This window comes from Pan troglodytes, chromosome 4 (assembly GCF_028858775.2).
Source record: "Pan troglodytes isolate AG18354 chromosome 4, NHGRI_mPanTro3-v2.0_pri, whole genome shotgun sequence".
In the NCBI taxonomy this organism is placed as follows: Eukaryota; Metazoa; Chordata; class Mammalia; order Primates; family Hominidae; genus Pan; species Pan troglodytes.
The window spans coordinates 157655415-157678029 of NC_072402.2; the positions used below are offsets into that span (position 1 = coordinate 157655415).

The 22615-nt window shown below is 46.5% G+C and overlaps 1 protein-coding gene across 2 annotated transcripts in view; it reads left to right on the forward strand.

Annotated features, from left to right (window-relative positions):
* ADRA1B (adrenoceptor alpha 1B) overlaps window positions 1–10514 on the forward strand; it is a 56596-nt gene extending 46082 nt beyond the window's left edge. Inside the window, exon 2 of one of the 2 annotated variants that reach the window (XM_016954141.4) lies at window positions 9381–10514. In XM_016954141.4, coding sequence (XP_016809630.4) covers window positions 9381–9988 — 608 coding nt within the window. In that variant the 3' untranslated portion in view covers window positions 9989–10514. The remainder of the gene's footprint in view (window positions 1–9380) is intronic. The other variant, XM_016954140.4, reaches the window with a different exon arrangement.
* The last annotated feature ends 12101 nt before the right edge of the window (window positions 10515–22615 follow it).

The window sequence follows — 22615 nt, forward strand, 5'->3', positions numbered from 1 at the left end:
ACCTGTCTCTCACTTGTGAGGGACCTCGCACTGGTGCTGCCGTCTACCCATTTCTTCATCTGTAAAATAGGGATAATCCCACCCTGCTCAGGGAGCTGTTGTCAGGATTAAATGAAACAGGAGCTAAAAAAGTTGACAGCACATAACAAGGACCCAATACGCACAGCATCTTTTGGCTTGTTTTTCAGCTTTTTTTTTTTTTTTTTTTTTTTTTGAGACAAGGTCTCGCTCTATTGCCCAGGCTGGAATGCAGTGATGCGATCATAGCTCACTTCAGCCTCAACCTCCTGAGCTCAAGCAATCCTCCCACCTCAGCCTCCCGAGTAGCTGGTCCACAGGTGTGGGGGCCACCACACCTGGCAATTTTTTTTTTTTTTTTTTTTTTTTTTTTTTACTTTTTGGCTTGTTTGGTTTTTAGCTTTTATTTCTTCTTTTTCTTTTCTTTCTTTCTTTTTTTTTTTTTTTTTTTTGAAACAACGTCTATGTTGCCCAGGTTGTTCTCAAACTCCTGGACTCGTGCGATCCTCCTGCTTCAGCCTTCCAAAGTCCTAGGATTATAGCCATGAGCCATTGCACCTGGCCTTTTAGCTTTTAGATAACATTCATTGGATTTTCCCCAGTTACAGAAGGAATTTGTGTTCATGGAGAACATTTTGGAAAACACCGAAAAGCACAGAGAAGGAAAATTCACCCATAATTTCCCCACACTCAAAGATAAGCACAGTTGACATTCCAGGACACACCCTCCCAGACCTTTCTATACATGAGCATTATGTTGAGACTTGACAGTGAATAAACAAAAAAAGTATATATATATATGTATATCTCCACACACGTAAGTATGTATATTTTGTTTTCCTGTGAGCTGCATTGTGGTGATTAAGAGCCTCTGTCACAGCTGCCTATATTTAAATTCTAACTCTATTAGCTACTAGCTCTGTGGCCTCGGGCAACTTACCTATCAAATTTGAGTTTCTGTTCCCCTGTGTGTAAGAATCATGGCCCCCCAGGCCAGCCATGCAGGTTGGACGCAGTCATCAAGAATTGTTGTAAATGACAGTATGAATGGTGCCTTCTAGAGCACAGTCATGAGGGACTGCCTTGGGAACAGTGGCTGTTGAAGGAGTAACTGGCCCAACAGTGGTTAAGCACTTAGCCCATCACCTGGCACAGAGTCAGAGCTTGTTAAATGGTAGCTACTATTCTACAGACATGCCCTGAGGTTTTGATGAGTGGCCCTCAGGTTCACGGAGGGTTGAGACCTCCACTGTTCATTGTTCACTGTTCAGATTTGTTGAATGGCACCTTAAGGATGACCTGCTGGGGCCATGTCCAGCCAAGAAATGTTTTTCCCTGTGTATATCCTGCTCAATGTGAGCCTTTGATCCTTGCACTTCTCAGTCCCTCTAAATCGCCCTTGGGCACTCAAAGACTAAGTGATGTGGGGGGCTCACGGCAACATCGATTTATCCCTCCTCCCCTCACCACCCCACCCCGGAAAAAAAAGAATAAAATAATAGAAATGCTTCCCACATGTGGTTTCCCAGGGCTGCACCTACATAGCAGGTGAAATTCACTATGGATTTGGGTGATGTGCAAGATTGAAATGACATCTAGAGATAGCACAAGAAACCGTGAGTCACATATTCAGTCAGTCCATCAGTGAGCAAATATCTATTTCAGCACCTACTACGTGTGCCAGGGCCTGGGCTCTCCAGAGACAAAGTGGTTCCCTGTTCACTTCTCTTTCAATCCTTTAGGTTCCTCAGAGAGCAGTGCCTCTCAGTTTAGGGCCAAAATGTCTTCAGCACCTCTCAACCACTGCTAATCTCCCTTTTCGAGAAACAGGGAGCAGGCCTCATTCACACCACAGTCTGGAGCTATCCAGGAGGTACAAACATTGTTTTGTTTTCATCTTATTTTCTCCACCATGATGTTTTATTTATAGTAAATGATGCAAGTTTTAAAATAGAGATAGAAAGCTTCCTTCAAAAGAATTGAGATACCAAAAACTAATTGACGCAAAGAAAAGCGCTAAGTAAATGGTGGTCCAGGTGGCAGAATGATGAATGCTTAGCAAGCTTTAGACCTGGGATGGGGGAGTCTCAACCCTTTGAGGGTTACTGATCCCTTTTAGACCATGATGACAGCTATGGACCCTAACCAAGAAAATATAGGAATGTTGCCCACAATTTTAGCAGGTTCAGGAACCACGTGGAGACCATAATTCAGCTGGTATTGGAAAGAGCAGTAGGGTAAGTCTCAATGCCCACACAGCACATAGACCTCATCCTCTTCACCACCTTCTTCATCTTGGTAGCAGTGGTACTGGTGGTAACAGCGGTGCTGGCAGTTGTAACAGTAGCAGCGCTCAAAGCAGTCATCATAGCTATACTTATTGAGTGCTTTCAATGTGCCAGGTACTTACCAAGCCTGAGCTCACCTCATCCATACAGAAAATAATTATTACCCTCCCCATTTTCCAGGAAACGAAGCCTCACCAAACTTAAGGATCTTCTCCAAGGTCGCCCAGCTGAGAATGCCAGGGCTAGGGTTTGAACCCAGATCTACCTACCTGTGATGTCTGAGCAGGTCCTTAACCACTAAACTCCACTGCCTCAATAAATATTTGCTGAAGCAAATGAATGGCAACTTGAACAGGTCGTGGTGGCCACTCTGCCATTCACCAGTTGAGTGACCTTGAGTGAGTCACTCCCCTCACCCTCACTGGCCCTCCATTAAGGAAGGAGGCTTCCCAGGCCTGGCGAGCCATGATTCCAAGAGGCAGGGCAAGCAGCATCAGGAACATTCCATGAGCAAGGGAAGCGGAGGCAGGCTCAGGGCCAGGCTCGGGAACATGCACAGGGGGTTAGTGGCATTGTTCAAGAGCCCAGCGCAGCCCTGACTTCCAGCACAGAGTGTCCAGGCCTTCCAGGAACCCACACTTCCTGTTGTATTTACTCCCCTCACCCAGCAGCTTCACCCACCACACTCTTCTCCAGTGACAGGTCTGTTTGGCTGCCCAGGGGAAACGATCCCTGTCACACATCCTCTTACATGCCTAACAGGCTTAGCATCTTGTTACTTAATGACAGCTTCTTGGTTTCCACCAAGGCAGGCCAGTGCAGCAAACAGGACCCCCCTAATCCCAGCAGCTACTGTGCTGGCAGAGGAAGAAGGAGGAAGGAGGGGGCCGAAAAATTTGTGGCATCTGTGGCAGCCTGGCGGTCCAGTCGCTGACCCACACTGCCCCGCTGTGGTGAAAGTCTAGGGAAGCAGGCACGCCCCAGCAGGGATGGGCAAGGCTTTGGTCTCTGACTTCATGAGGGATCTGAATTTATTATTTATTTATTTTTTTTTTTGACACAGACCAGGCTGTAGAGCAATGGAGCGATCTCAGCTCACTGCAACTTCCACCTCCTGGGTTCAAGCGAGCATTTTGGCTAATTTGTGTATGTTTAGTAAAGACAGGGTTTTACCATGTTGGCGAGGCTGGTCTCAAACTCCTGACCTCAGGTAATCCGCCCTCCTTGGCCTCCCAAAGTGCTGGATTACAGGTGTGCGCCACCATACCCAGCCAGAACTCTGAATTTTAAGGCTGAAAAAGACCCAGCTCACACCACTCAATTAAAGAAAGAAAACAGGCACAAAACTGGAAAGCAGTTCACCCAAAATGATACATGTAGTAAAATAGACCCCAAATATGTTTCCTAAAATTAGATTTCCAGCCCAATCAGGGATTTACAGGGACAATAATTATTATTTAGTTAATTACTATTCATGCAGAGTTGACTGAGTGACAGACACCTGGGATCCAGAGTGCTCATAAGGACTCTACATGTTTTTACCTTGCTTAATCCTCACAACAATCAGAGAGGTCAGTGCTATTATTAGCCCATCTTACTGATGAGGAACTAAGGCTTAGGGACAGTATGAAACTGGCCCAAGGTCACATGGCCAGAGCCAGGATTCTATTCCAGGGAGTCCCATTCCCATAAAAAAGGGGACTCCCTGTCAGAAGTCACTGAGGACTTGTTCAGGGTGCAAAGGAGGACAAAAGAAAATGAAATGCAAATGGAACAAGAGGGCAAGATCAGTGTTCACCTACCAAACAAGTGAGGATTAAAAAGGCTGAAAGAGCCCAGAGGTGGGGAGTTGTAGGGAAAATGTCAGATTCAGGCACAGTTGATAGGTGGGTAAATTAGTACAACCAGTTCAAAAGGCAATTTGGCTGTCAGGGCTTAAATGTGGAAATGACCCAGTGATTCCTCATGTGGAATTTATTGCACAGAAACACCCAAATGTGCATGAAAAAGTGAATGCATGTGGCTTTTCATCACTGCAGTCCGTAATAGCCAAAAATTGGAAATCACCTATAGAGAAGGCATTAAATAAAACTACCATCTATCCAGACAGTAGGATGTAATGCAGCCCTTGTGGGGTGGGGAGAGAAGTGAAATAGCACGACATACTTTGACAAGGAAATATCTTTTACATACTGTAAGCAAAGAGAGCAATTTGGGGAAAGGTATGTGCAGTATGACCCCATTTTTTTAAATCTGGAAGGATTCCAAATAAAACTGTTAACTCTGATCCCTTCTGCTTAAGTGGAGTATTTTCACTCTAGACTTAACAGATTTTTTGTAATACATATTTTTTAAATTCAGCATGTATTACTTTTGAAATAAAAAAAATATACAAATCTGGAGGGGAAAAGAAAAGAAATGAAGATATAGCTCCTTTCCAGAAGGAATTTACAATCTAGGTGATGAACTAGGATTCAGCCAGACCTGGGATGGCTTAACATGAAAAAGCAAACAATAAAATAACAAAATATGATCTGCTTGTATGAATTCTATGGGGTGCAGAATAAATAAGTCCATCTGAGTTGGGTGGGGCTAATTAGGGCTGAGTTCCTGGAAGAGAATGGGTCAGGATATAAAGTATATTTAGAAAATGGTCACTATTTATTATTTTCAAGATGCCAGACTCTGTGTCAAGTATTTTACATGGATATTTTCATGTGTTCACAGTAACTCTATGACACAGATATTGTCCCCATTTTACAGATGGGAAAATTGAGGCTGAGATGGCTAATTAACTCTTCTAAAGCTGAACAGCCAATAACTCAAGAGAGGTTTCAATACGGGTCTGTGTCATCCCAAGTTCTGGGTTCCAGCCACTTGACCACACTGCCTTATCAGCCAAGGGCAAAGAATGGCCCTTGGCTTCTTCTTCTCAGAGGAATAAACAGTGTAATGAGCCCAAACCCAAAATGTGGCAGTAAATGCCCATGAGAAAAGTTGGCATCACCCCCTCACCTTTGGCTGAACACTTCTCAAGGCCATGGTCCTTGGAGGGTACATTGTAAGAAAACAGAGGCAAAAATCTAGCCCATCATTGTCCCTGACAAGGTGCTTCCAGTGTGATGAACGTGAAGAACAACCAAAAAACGTATGCCGCGCAGACATAGGGGGAAAGTAAAATTTATGCCCCCTTCCTAATGCTACATTTGTTCTGTTGAATGGCCTCTTAGCTGCCATGGTGCAACACCACACCCCAAACTCATCTCTGCATTCCCACAGCTTGTCCTCATGCCTAGCACTTAGCAGGAGCTTAGTGTTTGTGGAACGGATGAATGAATGAACAAGTGAATGGACATATAAAAAGCTAAATAACTATGACTATCATATACTGGTCTCTTGATCCAAAAAAATGGGACCAACAATAGTACCTTCCTCACTGGTACCTTCCGATTATAATTATTAAATAAGCTAGCGGTGTGAAGAGTCAGCACAGGACCTGCAGAGCACACACACAAGATAAATGCTGGCTATGATGAATCTTAGCTATTAGCATTATTGATATTTGTGTAACCTTTAAAAGAGCCAGTTTCTCAGGTTGCATCCCCATTAATCCATTTATCGCCTATTTCACAACCACCTTCAATGGGGTTGGCACCAAACAAAGTTATAATTTTTTCCTCAACAAACATGCTTTCCTGCTCTAGATCCTGTCCATGGTTTTGCCATGTTGGCCAGGATGGTCTCGAACTCCTGGTCTCAAGCGATCTGCCCACCTTCGCCTTCCAAAGTGCTGGGATTACAGGATCCCACCTCGGGCCATGGCTCCAGCCTCCATCCTGGGCCCTGTGTGTCCTCATGCAAAGTAATGTGCTGCCTGTATACACACTCATCCCTGTGTAATGCACAAGGCTTCGAAACTTTACCTCCCTCACTCTACTTCTTCCCCAAATTTTCTTTTTTGTAGAGACAGGAATCTCACTATGTTGCCCCGGCTGGTCTCAAACTCCTGGTCTCAAGTTATCCTCCTGCCTTGGCATCCCAAAACGCTGGGATTACAGACTTGAACCACTATGTCTGGCCCTCTCCAAAATTTATTCTCCAGTTTCCCATTTTGTCAAGGCCAGTTTCCTATGTTCTTCAGACTCAGTGACAGAAATAAGCCCATCCCTGTGGACAGAGACAACTCCCCGCATCAGGGAATACTAGGTGCTCATACACCATAGTTGCATTTCGGCTGGGGCCTTCTGTACAGAGTCTTAATCCAAAAGAGTAGCTCCAATGGTGAGACCCAAATCTAATGGTGTGAGTCTTGTCACAAATCGGGTCACAAAATAGTGCCCTCCCTTGTCTCACCTAGACCAAACCTAGAAAGTAGCCCACTGCCTCATTTCCCCCAACCTAAAAAGAGGTCAGTACTTACACTTGGCACTTACATCCAGGTATGGATAACCCTCTTTCTAAGTTGAACTCCTGGCTGACTTACTCCTGCACCAGGAGCCCAGCCGTTGCCCCCCAGCAGCCACTACTGAGTTACTGGGCAGAGAATTAGGAGTCAGGCTCCTGTATTTCTTCTTCTTGATTATTTGAGGTTTGAAACAGGCCAAATCTCAAATAATCAAGAAAGTGAAATGCTACAGAGAAGAAATTCAAGAGCAATCCAAAATCAAAGATGGGAATCCTTGTGGCATCTGTGCCAACCACCTCAGAGATTTCCAGCTACTCTCTAGGTCTTGGTGTCTCCACCTGCAAACTAGTTGGACTTGGCAGTTGCTAAGATCCCTCCCATTCAGATATGCTCTAAGAGTGTTGGCTCTTCTTTTCACAAATAGATTCAGTGATGATCCCAAAGACCAGGCCCTTGGGAAGCTCAGTATGACAAGTCAGGAATACAAAATATGCCACAAGCCACGTGGCAGGGACAGAGACATGGTTAGAAGGTACAAAATGTTCTAGAAATTATTCTATTTTTTAAGATATTTAAATTTGTATATACAAGAGGAAAAATCTGAAAGTATACACACCAAAATATGGTATTTTGGCACTGCAGAGTTATATGTGCTTTTAAAATAGTTTCTCTTTTTGCATTTTTATATTTTCTCATCTTTACACAGAGTATTATTAATTGCATCTTTTTTAAAAAAAACACATTTTTATTCAAATAGAATTTAGTCTAAATCCCAGATATATTACAAGCATGCTGTGTGACCTGGGGCAAGTCATTTCACCTCTCCAAGTTTCAGCTGACTTATATTTAAAATGGAAATTGTTTTTAATTTAATATTGCCATAAAATGTTTTGGGATCTCACATTCAGAGGGGTGAGTTAATCATGTTTCTTATTCATAACGTCTCATCATCATGAGTCTATGCCAGGCCTCTCTCTTATTATATTGATTTATTTCCTTTTATTCCCATTCCCATTTCCCTCTGCCTCCACCCCTAGGCATTCTGTCTTTAATATGTTTTTGTTAATTTGAATGTGTTTTTGCAAAATGCATGTGGTTGTTTGGTGAGCTACTTAAATGGCATTATGTCATAAATCTCATTCTATTTCCTACTGTTTTCACAAAGAACCATGTATTTCAGATCTTTCCACGTGGTCATGTGGACATGTCACCCTGGGCCTCTAAATGCTGCATAATATCTAAGAATGCATCTACCCCATTCTACTTTTCCCAGGGAGGGACATCCAGGTTGTCTCCCACCTCCTGTCACTACAAACAATATTGCCATGAGCCCCCTCATATATGAACCCTTATGGACTTGTGTGAAAATTCATTGAGATCTGTGTCCTGGAGCAAAATGGCTGAGTCACAAGGTGTATGTATACTTAGACCAAGTGCTAGCAGAGTCATCTCCAGGATGTGTGTACAGCCTGTGCCCCCACCAGCCATGCACAAAGCTCCTCGTGTCCCCACACCCCACACCCCTGTGTGAACTTGGAACTATGCAGCTTCCTAATTTTTGCCAGCCTATCAGGTATGTCCCTTTGTGGTTTTCGTTTTCGTTGTTGTTTTTGGAGAGACAGGGACTTGCTCTGACACCCAGGCTGGAGTGCAGTGCCACGATCATAGTTCACTGCAGCCTTGAACTCTTGGGCTCAAGGGATCCTCCTGCCTCAACCTCCCAAGTAGCTAGGACTACAGGCACGCACCAACACGCCTGGTTAATGCTTTCTTTTGTAGAGATGGGGTCCCCCTGTACTGCCCCGGCTGGTCTCAATCCCTTGGGCTCAAGTGATCCTCCTGCCTTGGTCTCCCAAAGTGCTGGGATTACAGGCATGAGCCACTGCACTCAGCCTCTTTGCGGTTTTTATTTGATTGCCTAATATTTTGATTATCTTTTCATATGTTCATTAGCCCTTGCGTTTCCTATTTTGTAAATTTCCTGCTACTTTCCATTGCCCACGTTTCTACTGGGAACACTTTTTCTTGCTGATTTGTAAGAGTTCCTCACATATTCTAAATATCAATCCCTTGACTGTTTTGGTCATTGTAAATATCTTCTCAGATTCTTGCCTCATGATTCGTCCTTTTGAAGTATTGTTTTTCTTCACCCCTAGATCAAAAAAAATAGTCTTTTATGTTGTTCTCTTTTACCTTTAAAACGTTACCTTTCACATTTAGGTCTTTAATACACCTGTTTTCCACGGAAATAAGTCGGCATCTACTTCATGACGTTTTGTGAAGGATAAACTAATATCGGGAAAGCACCTAGCACAGTGCCTGACCCAAAAGAGATGTGCAATTGTGGGCGATTATTGTTATCACTTAGCTTGAAGGTGGCAAGTGCTGCCGGAGGAAATTATAGGAGCTTAGATGCTGTTTAACTAGATCAAGAAAGGTTTCATGGACAAAGGCGAAGTTATTGAGGCTGGCCCTAAAAATGAATGTAGGATTCATTCATTTTGAAATGCAAAGGGAAGTATTCCGGGCAGAGGAACTGGCTCGGGGAAAGGCCTGGCGGCAGGAACGCTGCGGGTTGACAATGTTGAGGAGAAGCATATTGGGGCGAGAGCTTGACTACTCACAAATTGCTGTCTTTCTGCCCGTGCCCACCCCCCTCCCCACTGCAGGCTCCTTGTTCTCCACCCTGAAGCCCCCCGACGCCGTGTTCAAGGTGGTGTTCTGGCTGGGCTACTTCAACAGCTGCCTCAATCCCATCATCTACCCATGCTCCAGCAAGGAGTTCAAGCGCGCTTTCGTGCGCATCCTCGGGTGCCAGTGCCGCGGCCGCCGCCGACGCCGCCGCCGCCGTCGCCTGGGCGGCTGCGCCTACACCTACCGGCCGTGGACGCGCGGCGGCTCGCTGGAGCGCTCGCAGTCGCGCAAGGACTCGCTGGACGACAGCGGCAGCTGCCTGAGCAGCAGCCAGCGGACCCTGCCCTCGGCCTCGCCGAGCCCGGGCTACCTGGGCCGCGGCGCGCCGCCGCCAGTCGAGCTGTGCGCCTTCCCCGAGTGGAAGGCGCCCGGCGCCCTCCTGAGCCTGCCCGCGCCTGAGCCCCCCGGCCGCCGCGGCCGCCACGACTCGGGCCCGCTCTTCACCTTCAAGCTCCTGACCGAGCCCGAGAGCCCCGGGACCGACGGCGGCGCCACTAACGGAGGCTGCGAGGCCGCGGCCGACGTGGCCAACGGGCAGCCGGGCTTCAAAAGCAACATGCCCCTGGCGCCCGGGCAGTTTTAGGGCCCCCGTGCGCAGCTTTCTTTCCCTGGGGAGGAAAACATCGTGGGGGGGAGGGGAGGGCGGGGCGGAGGGGGGAGGGGAGCGTCCACGCCGGGTAGACGTGCGCCCCAAGGGGAACCGGGGGGAGGGCCGGGGAGAGGGGCAGCTGCTTTTCTGGCAGGGGCATGGGTGCCAGGTACCACGCGGAAAGCCGGGCCGAGCATGCTGAGAGCCTGGGGGACCCGACGCCGCCGGGATTTACCTCTCTCTCTCCCTCTGTGTATATATAAACGAGTCCCTCTCTACTTGTATTTAACCGTGGGTGCACGTGAGTGTGTCTGTGCGGTGTGCGTGTGTTCCGCTTGTGTGTGTGTGTGCGTGGGGCCGCCCTGTGAGGGCGCGGCGACTGTGCGCCCAGGAGGCAGCCGGGGGCGTTGTGTGTGTGTCGTGACTTCGTACCTCTCAAGCCCCTCCTTGTACTTCACTGAAGGATGGCACTTTGGTGGGGTTGGAAACAAAGTCGACATTAAAGGTCATTTCTCCTGTTCGGCTTTGAGTGGTTTGTGGACGAGCGGCAGGCAGAGCCTTGCGTTTCCTCTTCCTTCCGCTTCGGATTTGACCCGGTCCTAGGTCTTAGGGTCCTTCGCTTTCCTTTCCCCTGCCCTCCAGTCTCCACCCCAGAAGAGCCGCTCTCACCACGTCCTGAGGACAATTAGTGCTGGCTCCCTTAGGTCCCATTGACGCCTTTGCGGTTACTGACCTACAGGGCTGCACCAATCTGGCCCTGTGGCTGAACGTGACGCCCTGGACTTGCCTAATAAATCCTGCTTACCTGCTTTTGACCCTTAGCAGAATCTGAATCCTCCTGCGGCTCCTTCCTGCTGTGACCAACACTGAGCAATGTCTGGCTTGGTCCTGATCCCTAGAACCCCAACCCCAGCTGGGGTTCCCCGGCCAGTCCCCTAAATGGGCCTGTTTCCTGAGAGATGATGAAGCTCAGGCAGAGAGAGGGGCTGGTTCCCTTCCCCTCCCCTTTGCATCCCCAGGCCAGCACTCCACTGATTGTTTGCCTGTGCCCACAGAACTTGAAAAGACATCCAAACTGCAGACGTTTCTGGATAAGATATGGATCCTTGGGGCCCAGCAACATGCAGGGTCACAAGAACCCTCCCAAGCTCTGCTGACTTGTGACCCTGCCTGGAAAAAAGCACTGAGGAAGGTCACACAGAAAGGTGGAGCATTCTTTGGAGTCGATAACTTGGGTTCTAGTCTCAGTCCTACTACTGATTTATTGTATGAAATGCAGAGACTTACTTCCCTCTCTGGCTCTTGGTTCCCCATCTGTGTAATGGTGGGGTTGACTCTAAGGTCTTTGCTGCCTCTGAAAGCCCCTAGTTTGAAAAGAGAATAAAGGACACTGAGCAAAATATGAAACATTTTTCTTCAGAGATTCAGAAAAGCCTAGGAGGAACGCTCTTCCCCCATCCCATCCCTTTTTTTCTTTCTACTTTGCTTTTCTAAGTTGAGCTTCATAATTTTGCAAATGGCAAGAACCTCTTCCAATAATATTAGCACATTGATCATTCATTCTGTAGGTGATTGAGAGAGAAAATACTTAAAGGGGAAAGAGCCAGTGATGGATGTAGTTGAAAAGTATAGGGGTGTCAGGTATGGCTGGATCCAGGGGCACAAACAAGATTGTCAAGTTACTCACAGTCTCTTACTCCTTCCTGTAGCTTCCATCTTTTAGTTCTGCTTATCTTTGTGTATTACCCTAGTTTCCTTATTGCAAATGCCTTCCTCATAACATTCTTACAACTTGATATCCCCAAACGGAGAAACAAGATTGCCCAGCAGTTCTGTCAAAAAATGAAAAAGAAAAAAACCAGCTGGGTGCAGTGGCTCACGCCTGTATCCCAGCACTTTGGGAGGCCGAGACGGGTGGATCACCTGAGGTCAGGAGTTCAAGACCAGCCTGGCCAACAGGGTGAAACCTCGTCTCTACTAAAAATACAAAAAATTAGCTGGGTGTGATGGTGGGCACCTGTAATCCCAGCTATTCGGGAGGCTGAGGCAGGAGAATCGCTTGAACCCAGGGGGCGGAGGTTGCAGTGGGCCGAAATCACACCATTGCACTCCAGCCTGGGTGACAAGAGCAAGACTCCGTCAAAAAAAAAAATCCTAGGAAGCCAGAGATTCTGTATAACAAACCCCTTAAGACTTTGATGAAGGCTATAAACTCTGTTTCCATAAAAACGCACATACCAAAAAAAAATTACATTTTCATTCAATTTTAGATGCCGTACCCTTGTGTAAGATCTCACTATCCATGGTTTATATGCTCTGAACTGGATTTTAGTAATTTTCTAGGCCAAATCCCTCAATTTTACACATGGGGAGACTGAGGTAAATAACTTGACTGGGTCACACCAAAGCTGTAGAACCCAGGTCTTCTGCCTCTTTGTCCAGTACCTTTTACGTTCCCCTGTGCTTTGTCCAGTACCTTTTACATTCCCCTCTGCTACCATCCTGTAGTTAAGTACATCCTCCAACAGAGAGCAGTCCTCTTCTTGCCTGAATAGAGAAAAGGGGGCCCTAGGAAAAGAAAAGGCCCAACTCCATTCCCGGAGAACAAGGGATCATTTGGGGAAGTTCTGAAAACATTGTGTTAGGATCACAAATCTTCTAACAAATCTTACACAGAAATCTGATATAAGATCAGCCCATAGTGGAGTGGAGAGAAGACAGAGCCTCCTCAGCCTCCTCCTCTTCCTGAGACACTTGCTCTGGCCTGCCCCAATCACCCTGGGGTTCCACAGAATGATGTTTAAAAATCACTGGTCTAGTGTAAGCAAATGGAATTTGGAGTCAGTAGGGCCTTGGTTCAAGTCTTGGCTCTGCATGACCTTGGGCAGTTCATCTTGCCTCTTCTGGTCTAGCAAATGGACATAATCATCACAGCCCACCAGGACAAACAAAGGATTCAACGAGATCATTGTAGTATAAACACCGAAATGCAAATCACTGGGCAGATGCAAGTTATAATTTGGACCTTGGATATTTGAAGCCACAAGGCACCAAAGGCATTTCCTGAGCTGCTCAGTTCTGATGATCTCATTCATTACTGGTGTTTGGAGGTCACCCAGGCAGCATAGAGAGGCGGTAGCAGCCTCCTGTTTCTTTCCAGAAGGAAGACTGGCCAAGTAGTGGCTTACATCCCCTAGAGGGTGCTAGGGTCCAGATCTGGCCCTAGCCAGAGTCTACATTTTGCTGGCCTTTCCAAGTCACTTCCTTGTAGCCAGGCCCTAGGAGGACCCAGAGTTCATCAAGAACCCCTCAGGCAGACAGGTCCTCTCTGTTCTGATCTCCCAACTAGCAGCAAAGCAGCCGTAATTTTTCCTCTCCAGCCACCCAGACTGCTGGGTCACTGTCACCACTGAAGCATGCACAGGAATAAATCTGCCAACCCCAGTCAAGAGGCCAGTGGCTTGGCAAGTGGAATACTAGTTAATTTTCCAGACCTGGACTCAAATTCCACCTCTGCCAGTTAGTAGCTGTGTGACATTGGGCAACTTACATCATGGGTCTAAACCTCCATTTCCTTAACTATAAAATAGAGATAATAATACTAATTACTTCATAGGGACATTGGGGGATCCAATGAGATCATGAGGCTAAAACAGTTGACACCATGCCAGGCACTCGGTGAGCATCCCATGAACAGTAGCTATTAACAGAGGTAGTCATTCTTCAATTATTTACTTGGATGTATGAAATTTGGAAAATCTGGATATAGAGACAAAACAATTCAGGTTTTTTTGGTCAGATTCTAGGTTTTAGGACTTAGGGTCCACCGTGAAGAAGAAAGACATAAATTTATCACGGAGTAAAAGAATTTTGTTGGCTGGGTGCAGTGGCTCACACCTGTAATCCCAGCACTTCGGGAGGCTGGGTGGATCATTTGAGGTGGGTGGATCATTTGAGGCCAGCAGTTCGAGAACAGCCTGGCCTACATGTGAAACCCTGTCTCTACTAAAAATATGAAAATTAGCCAGGCGTGGTGGCATGCACCTGTAATCCCAGCTACTCGGGAGGCTAAGGCAGGAGAATCGCCTGAACCTGGGAATCAGAGATTGCAGTGAGCCAAGATAACTCCCAGAACGAGTTATCTCACTGTCTCAAAAAAAAAAAAAAAAAATTGTCCTACAGCATGAAGACGCATTACTTAAAAAGGTCATCAGTCCAAACTAAAAATAACATTTAAACATTTAATAAAAGTTATGGGACATTCCAGGTGACAAAACCAAAATGGGTAAGGGAAGCATACACGTGTTAGGATTAGCACATCCTGTGTCAGAAGAGATGGAGGAGGGGACCAGGACAGTGGCCCTGAGCATGCAGCTGGATTCAAGGCCCAGCTCTCCTACCCAAGTCAAGCACTTACCCTCTTGAGGCCAACCACTTTGTCTGTAAATTGGGGATGCAGTTAGCAGCTACTTCACAAGGTTGGGATGAATAATAAGTGAGAAAAAATATGAAAGAGCTTGGCACAGAGTGGACACTATTTTTATTAACTATGGGGGACCTTGTATATCCTCCATTCCAGCAGTTCTCAACTTTTCCTGAATCAGCAGTTCCTTTAAGAATGTAATAAAAGCTAAAGAAAAATGAACATAGCAAGCTCAGACTTCACCTATTATTCCCACCCCGCTAAATCTCCCAAAGGACACATGGAACCCAGGTTATAAACTTTTCAACAAATATGGCTTCCTCAATATATAGAAGAAGCCAGAGAGAACATACAAGAGTGATGAATCTGGCCCCGTGTTAGACATGTGAACACAACACGGAAGGAGACCAAGACCCAGGCTCAGGGAACTCAGCCTGGGTGAGAGGCAGCAGGTCAGCAAGCAATCCCTTCAAGTACATCAAAGGTAGAGGGTGGCCCACTGGAGTCCTCACTTGGTGAGACCCCAGTGTCAGGCTCCATCTCCCATTGGAGGGATGGGGGTGATGGTGAAGTGCTCCAGGCTCTTGCGAGGAGGTTGCCCCCCAAGATTGGTTGGATTTGGAAGAATTAGCATCCTTCCACAGTTTTCCCAGCATATACCTGGACCTGCCTTTTGAAAGTTAAGAGCCGAGAATTTGACACTTTTTTCTTCAGCTTCCCGTTGACAGCCATTCCCTTGGGCAATGAGTGGCTGACTTCCAGCCGACTTGGCTGGAGTCAGAGGTTAAGTGTCCAAGCTAATTCACTGAAGTGTGGGTGTTGAGGTGAGGAGGGGGCACACAGGAATGACCTGCCCTTGTTCCCTCTCTGATCTTCTTTCCTACCATCCCAGTTTGCTACTCTTCAAATGATAGGAGCAGTTGGAGCCTCACAACTCCCAGCTCAGGGACTTTGCACTTGTTGTCCCCTCTGCCTAGAGCCCCTTCTTTCCATGTGGCTTCCTCCATCACCTCCTTCTCCTCTTTGCTCAAATGTCACCTTCTCGGTGATCATCCGATTTCTCTGACTGTCCAGTTTAAAAGTGACTTCCCTACTGCCAACACTGTCCAGCACTCCCTATTGCCCTTTCCCACTTAATTTTTCTCCATAGTACTTATCACCACCTGACATATATTTTTTAAATTTATTTACATGTGTATTGTCTGTTTCCCCCCACACACACTAGAAATGTATATTCCATGAGAGTGGGGATATTTGTCTGTTTTGCTCACTGTTGTGTATTCTCAGCACTTCATGTAGTACCTGACACATTGCAGGTGTTCACTAAATATTCTTGAGTGAATAAATGTGTACTACCCTGCCATGACTGTGAAAATGCTATAATAGCAGAATAGAGTGCTATGGGAAGCACATGGCAGGGGGTCCTACCTCTAAATTGATGGAGCAGTTCTGGTCAGGGAGGGCTTCCTGTAAGAAGTGGCATCTGATGAATGTCATCTGGGACTCATTGCCTGGCAACCCTGGTGTTTCCATAGTTAGTGCTCTCCCTTGTGCTCCTAAGTGGGGATGGAGTCTGAAGGCCTGCCGTCTGATTCTGGCTCAGCCCCTAAGTCCCTGGCCCTCTCTAGGGCTCTGTCTATTATCTGTACTAAGCCAGAGACAATAGCTAAGCTCTGTGGATCTGTCACTCCAGCTTTTGTTCTCCCCTCCTCATTGCACAGTCCTCAGATAAGCTATCTTTGGAGACAACTTCATTGGGATTAGTAAGACAAACAGCTTTGGCCCTTGCTCATGGCCTTATTCAGAGAAACAGCATCTTCACAAGAGATTTACAAAACTGCTTGGGAGCAGAGGAAAACGCTAAAACCTAGTGAATGCTCTCAAATATTGTGTCAGCCACTACTGTCAGAAGCATGCTATGTCCTCACCAAACAGCACCTGAAACCCAATCAACCACTGACACCTGTACGGTACTTCATTCACTCATTTGTTTTTTCATTCATTCATTCTACAAGCTATTTATTCTTAAACACCTACACAAAGCTTGGAGCCAAGGACTTGAGCAAACCCTGTCTTTGCTGTCATGAAAATTTCATTCTAAAAGGGGAGCTTGTACAGTCATCTCAAAATGGCCAGATGTAGTGGCTCACAACTGTAATCTCAGCACTTTGGGAGGCCGAGGCAAGAGGATTGCTTGAGGCCAGTACTTTGAGACCAGCCTGGGCAACACAGTAAGACCCTATCTCTACAAAAAAAAATTAATTTAGAAAAACCTTACATACAAGGTAGAAAGACGTTTGTGTAACACACGAGTTAAGTATTAGAACCATAGAATCAGCTAGAACTGGGTGACAATCCTGATTTTCCCATTTATTAGTTGTGTCTTCTTGGGCATGTCACCTATCCTCTGAGAGGGTCAGTTTTCTTATTCTGTAAAATGAGAATAATACCTATCTTAAAAGGTTGTCATGAAGATCAGTTACACTTGGGATGTAGCATGTTTAGTACAGTACCTGGCACATGGTACTTGTTCAGTAGATGGAAGTTATTAAGCACCATTGTAGGCATACCAAGAAAGGGCTTTGGGAATCCAAGGGTTCATGTCCATTTGCACAGAATCAGAAAGGCTTCATGGAGGAAGTGGCATCTGAGATGGGTCTAAAAGATGTGGCTGGCTGGGCATGGTGGCTCACACCTGTAATCCCAACACTTTGGAGGCCGTGGAGGGCGGATCACCGGAGGTCAGGAGTTCAAGACCAGACTGGCCAACATGGTGAAACCCCATCTGTACTAAAAATACAAAAATTAGCTAGGCGTGGTGGCACATGCCTGTAAACTCAGCTACTCTGGAGGCTGAGGCAGGAGAGTCACTTGAACCTGGGAGAAGAAAGTTGCAGTGAGCCAAGATCATGCCACTGTACTCCAGCCTGGGCAACAGAGCAAGACTCCGTCAAAAAAAAAAAAAAAAGAAAAAAAAAAAAAACACGTGGCCAAGTAGAGAGGGCAAGAAGGAGAGCAGAGGAGACAAAGCATGATGAGGAAGAGGAGAAGATGGGGCTGGGAAAGGAAGCCAGAGGCAGATCAAGGCAGCAGAAGGAGCCCCACCAATGTAAGCGGACCATCGTGTGTGGAGAGCCTAAGATTTGCCATAGAAGAGGGAAAGTCGTGTTTCAGGGGGTCCACTGGGCAGCAAAAGAGAAAGGTGGAAGGAGGGACTCCAGGCTAGGAGGGTAGTTAGGGGGCCCTGACAACTGGCCAGCAATGAGGATTCAAGCAGGGAGTTTCAAGGTGAGATCTGTGAAAGGTGGCTGGATGGGTGGTCACAGAACTGACCCAAGAGTTTCCATGTCCGTAGAGTTGCCCCATTACGGTTTTCATGTGACAGGCTGAACAGGTACAATAATCTCCACCCGAAAGAGGAGGAAAATGACACTCTAAAAGATTTCTTTCTTAGGTCACATAGCTAGTGTGAGGGAGAGCCCGAACAAGACTCCACACTGCCTGGCCCCAAATGAGAAATGTTTTCTCTTACTAGATCTTTCTATGTGACAGATGTGTTTCAACCCCAGATTATGATGCCCAAAACATAGCTCAGATGAGTAGTATTACAGCCTGGTCATTAGGACTTGGGCTTGTGGTCAGAAAGAACTGCACTCAAATCCTGGTTCTGCTACTTGCCAGCTATGTGGTCCCAGACAGGTGATTTAACCTCTCTCAGCCTCCGTTTCCTGATTGGTAAGACTGGCAGAATAATAGAATCTTCTTCACAAAGTTGCTATGAGAAATAAATGAGCCAATGCATGTAACTGAGAAGTACTGGGCATATATAGGAAATGCTCAACTAATAGCCAACAGTATTAGTGATTAGCATTATCTAGTGTGAGGAAACAGGAAAAATGGAGACTTAGAATTAGCCATCAGGGAAGCTCAAACCTCTCTGAACCAGGGGTAAGAGGTATTAGAGGACTCTCTCTCGAGGGTACATTATGAGATGCTTCAACTCTTCTGAGATAAGTACTATTTTGGGAGACCTCACAATAAAAAAAACCAGAAGAAAACAAATCATAAATCCAAATCATCTGAGCAAGGGCAGATACTAACTGGGGCTAATGAGCAAATGTTGGGGGCAAAACAAGGTCCAGGAGCTGGACTCATGAAGAGACTTCTAGGCCAGGGGCTCTCAAACTTTCCAACTGAAACCCATAGGATGAAATACATTTTACATTACCACCCAGTATACATAGAGAAATACAGATATGCAGATATAGATACAGACATAGATCAAGATTTCTGAATCCCGGCACTATTGAAATTTTGATTTGGAGAATTACTTGTTGGGCAGGAGTGGGCACTTTTTGCAAATTGTTGAATGTTTAGCAGCATCCCTGACCTCTATCTACTAGATGCTAGCAGCATCTCCCACCATCAGCTGTGACAATCAAAATTGTCTCCAGCCAAATACCTTCTGGGGGGTAAAATAGCCCCCAATTGAAAACCTCTGATGGATAGACATGTAAGAAACAAAAGTTTCATGAAGGTTACCCATATTTACAAAATGTACTCTAATAGTTCCCATTTTGTATTATTAGATGTCACTTTTTGTTTGTTTGTTTGTTTTAAGATGGAGTCTTGCTCTGTCACCCAGGCTGGAGTGCAGTGGCGCGATCTCGGCTCACTGCAGGCTCCGCCTTCCAGGTTCACACCATTCTCCTGCCTTAGCCTCCCGAATAGCTGGGACTACAGGCACCCACCACCACGCCCAGCTAATTTTTTCTATTTTTTAGTAGAGATGGGGTTTCACCACGTTAGCCAGGATGGTCTCGATCTCCTGACCTTGTGATCCGCCCGCCTCGGCCTCCCAAAGTGCTGGGATTACAGACGTGAGCTACCGCACCCAGACTAGATGTCACTTTTTTAAAAGTGCTAATTTGGGGCTGGGCACGGTGACTCACGCCTGTAATCCCCAATGATGCATACTTAGAAAGGTCTGGTGGTTTTAAAATATTTCTGCAGATTCTTTGGCGCTCCTGTCATTAAGAGGTGAAGCCTAATCACCCACGCCTTGCATGTAATGCAGCAGAAGTGACCTGTGGGACTTCCAAAGTTACATAAGGTGATTCTGTTTCCACCTGTCTTTCTTTCTCGGAATGCTCACCCTTGGAACCCATCCATCATTCTATGAGAAAGTTCACGCCACATGGAGATGTTCCTACCAGCTAAGGTCCCGGCCAACAGTCAGCCTCAACTGTCAGACATGTAAATAACTCCTAAGTGAGAATCAACTAGCTGAGCCCAGCCAATCCCCATAATGGTGATGAAAGTAGCAATAATAAATGACTGGACACCTAACAGGTGCCCTAGAAAAGTCCATGCTGTCTTGACAGAGCTAATAAAATGATGGGAAATATTTGAGGTCTGGTATCTTCTGGTCTTGACTTGCAAAGGAGTCAGAGGGCATAAAGCCAGGAAGAGATGTGCTTTCTTGTTTGACTTTTTTCCCATCCAATTTAGGTAGGCAACTTTGTGTCTCGGGGACCTCCAAAACTTAATATCAACAACCCAGAACATTGGGACTAAAACCACAATGTTAGAACAACACATCAATGAGGTAGGCATTATTACTGTCTCATTTTTAGGCTTAGAAAAGTCAAGGTAATTAGTCCAAGATAACATGGCTTCTAGGTGGCAGAGCCAGGATTTGAGTCATGCAGCCAACCAACCTTGTTCTGTGCACCCCCAGCCTGGACAATCCTCCTTTGTACCTGGGAGGAAGCACCTCTCATCCTCTTGCTCCTCCAAGCTCCCACCTACCTCTATCCTCTTTCTGGTCTCTAGCTTTTAGAAAACAAAAGCCAGGAAAATTGCAAGTTTCTCCTGCTTCCCTCCCTCCCCAACACCTCACTTGAAGGAGGGAGGCACGAAGCCTGCTACCTGATTGAATCCAGGGAAAGGATGGGTGGGGGCAGAAATATGAATGAATATCACAAAATATTATCCAGTCACTCACTACCTAAATGTTTCATCAGTCCCTATCCGAAGGCAGTTACTAAGATGCTCTGAACGTGCGTGCACACACATGCAGGACGTGGCTCTGACTCAATCTGATGTGGATGACGTTCAGTTAATCCTGCTGAAGGCCACTCCTCAAAATCTTATGTAGTGCAGGGATTGATGAGGATGCACCTGCTGCAGAATTCAGGGTTGAAAGTAACCACCTTCCTTCCCCTTCAACCTGACCCAGGATGAGCCCAAAGGTTTCTCATGAAGGGATTCTAAAGGCAGAGGCTGGTGGCTTCCCCACCAGGACAGGGTGAGCAGGACTTCCCTGTCCCAACCAGATCCCTCTGCTGCTTCAGAAAGCCCCAAGGGCCAGCTAGTCCAGGGCTGTGATCTGTCCAAGAGAACACCCTGGACAAGGCTTTCCTCTCCACCATCCCCCATCCCCACCCGGAAAACTCCTGCAGAGAGATGTCAGAGAGCACCAGATGCCTTCTGTTAGGATTCTCCCCATTACAAGCCTTAAACCCCATGTGTTCTGGCACCACGGTCTCTCACTCCCATTACTAAGGTAACAGAGACAGGTATTCCTTCAACACCCGCTCACCGCGTGCCACTGGGGCCTCTTCTCAGCCAGACACGCTTAAGATACAGTGATGAACAACGATCTTCATCACCGCCTTGGCCATGGGAATGTGGCAAGGGTGCCAGCCGAACCGAAATTAGGATTTGAAGTTTGATTGTGTCTGCTGCATTAGTGACTCCCAGGTCCTCCCAATCATCTGTTTGCATAAAATGGCATGCATGGGTCACAGGATTCTGCAAGAAGTGGAATTTTGCAGGTGGGTCTCTCGGGGCAGAGAGACAAGATTTTTTTTTCTAGCATCACTGATCTCTCCTTTTCTTCCTCTGTTGACCCATGTTGCCTTCCAGTTACCAAACTACTCTGGTATTTCCCCTAATTAAAGCACTCCACGTTTATATTCCCTGACTCCACTTTCCCTCCCCGCGTTCTTGCTGCCATCCACTGAAGATGGCTTTCATCCTTACTTCTCCTTGAGAACCCTGCTTGTCAAGGTCATTAAGGGCCTTGATGCTGCCAGAGCCAAGGCCTCACCTTCCTGCACCTCTCAGCAACATTTGGTGTGACTGATACACTGCTTTTTATTTTTGAGCACTTCTTTCATACTGCTTCCAACCTCGCTGACCACTCCTTCTCAGTGGAGAAACTTCTCCTCTTCCCAATCTCTAAATGTTGAGGTTTCTAGGACTCAGTCCTTAGGCCTTTCTCTTCACTCCCTGGTGACCTCCTCCACTCCCATGACTTTAAGTTTATCCACAATGGTGACTCCCAGATTATGTCACCAGCTCAGGCTTTTCATAGGCATCTCAAACTTAACATGTTCCAAACTGACCTTTTGTTTCTTTCCCACAGTGGCTGCTCCCCCATCTCAGGAAATGGACCAATGTTCCCCTGATTGCACAAAATAAAAAATCCTAGAGCATTCTTGACTTCTGTCTGACTCTTAAACCCCACATCAAGCATCAGAAGCTGCCCAGAATCCATCCATTTTGCACCACCTCCACTGCCACCACCACTGCATCTTCTCCAGCCTGAACAACTGCAGTTGCCTGCTAACTAACCTCTGTGCTTCCACCTCAGAAAACTGTCAATTTGCAGCTCCTCCCCAGCTACCAGAATGATCTCTTTGAAAAGTAAATGAGGCCGGACGTGGTAGCTCACGCCTGTAATCCTAGCACTTTGAGAGGCCGAGGTGGGTGGATCACCTGAGGTCAGGAGTTCGAGGCCAACCTGGCCAACATGGCGATACCCCATCCCTACTAAAAATACAAAAAAAAAAAAAAAAAAAATTAGCCAGGCATGGTGGCGAGTGTCTACAATCCCAGCTACCTGGGAAGCTGAGGCAGGAGAATTGCTTGAACCTGGGGGGCGGAGGTTACAGTGAGGATCAGGCCACATCACTCCAGCCTAGGCAAAAGAGCAAAACTCTATCTCAAAAAAAAAAAGAAAAAGAAAAAGAAAAGAAAAGTAAATGAGACTATGCCTCTGCTGGAACCCTCCAGTGATTTCCCATCACAATAAAATCCACACTTTGCAATGGTCTGCCCCTCTCTGATTGCTCTCCCACCTCTTCTGACACTACCCCCTCCCTCACTCCACTTCAGCCACATGGGTCCCC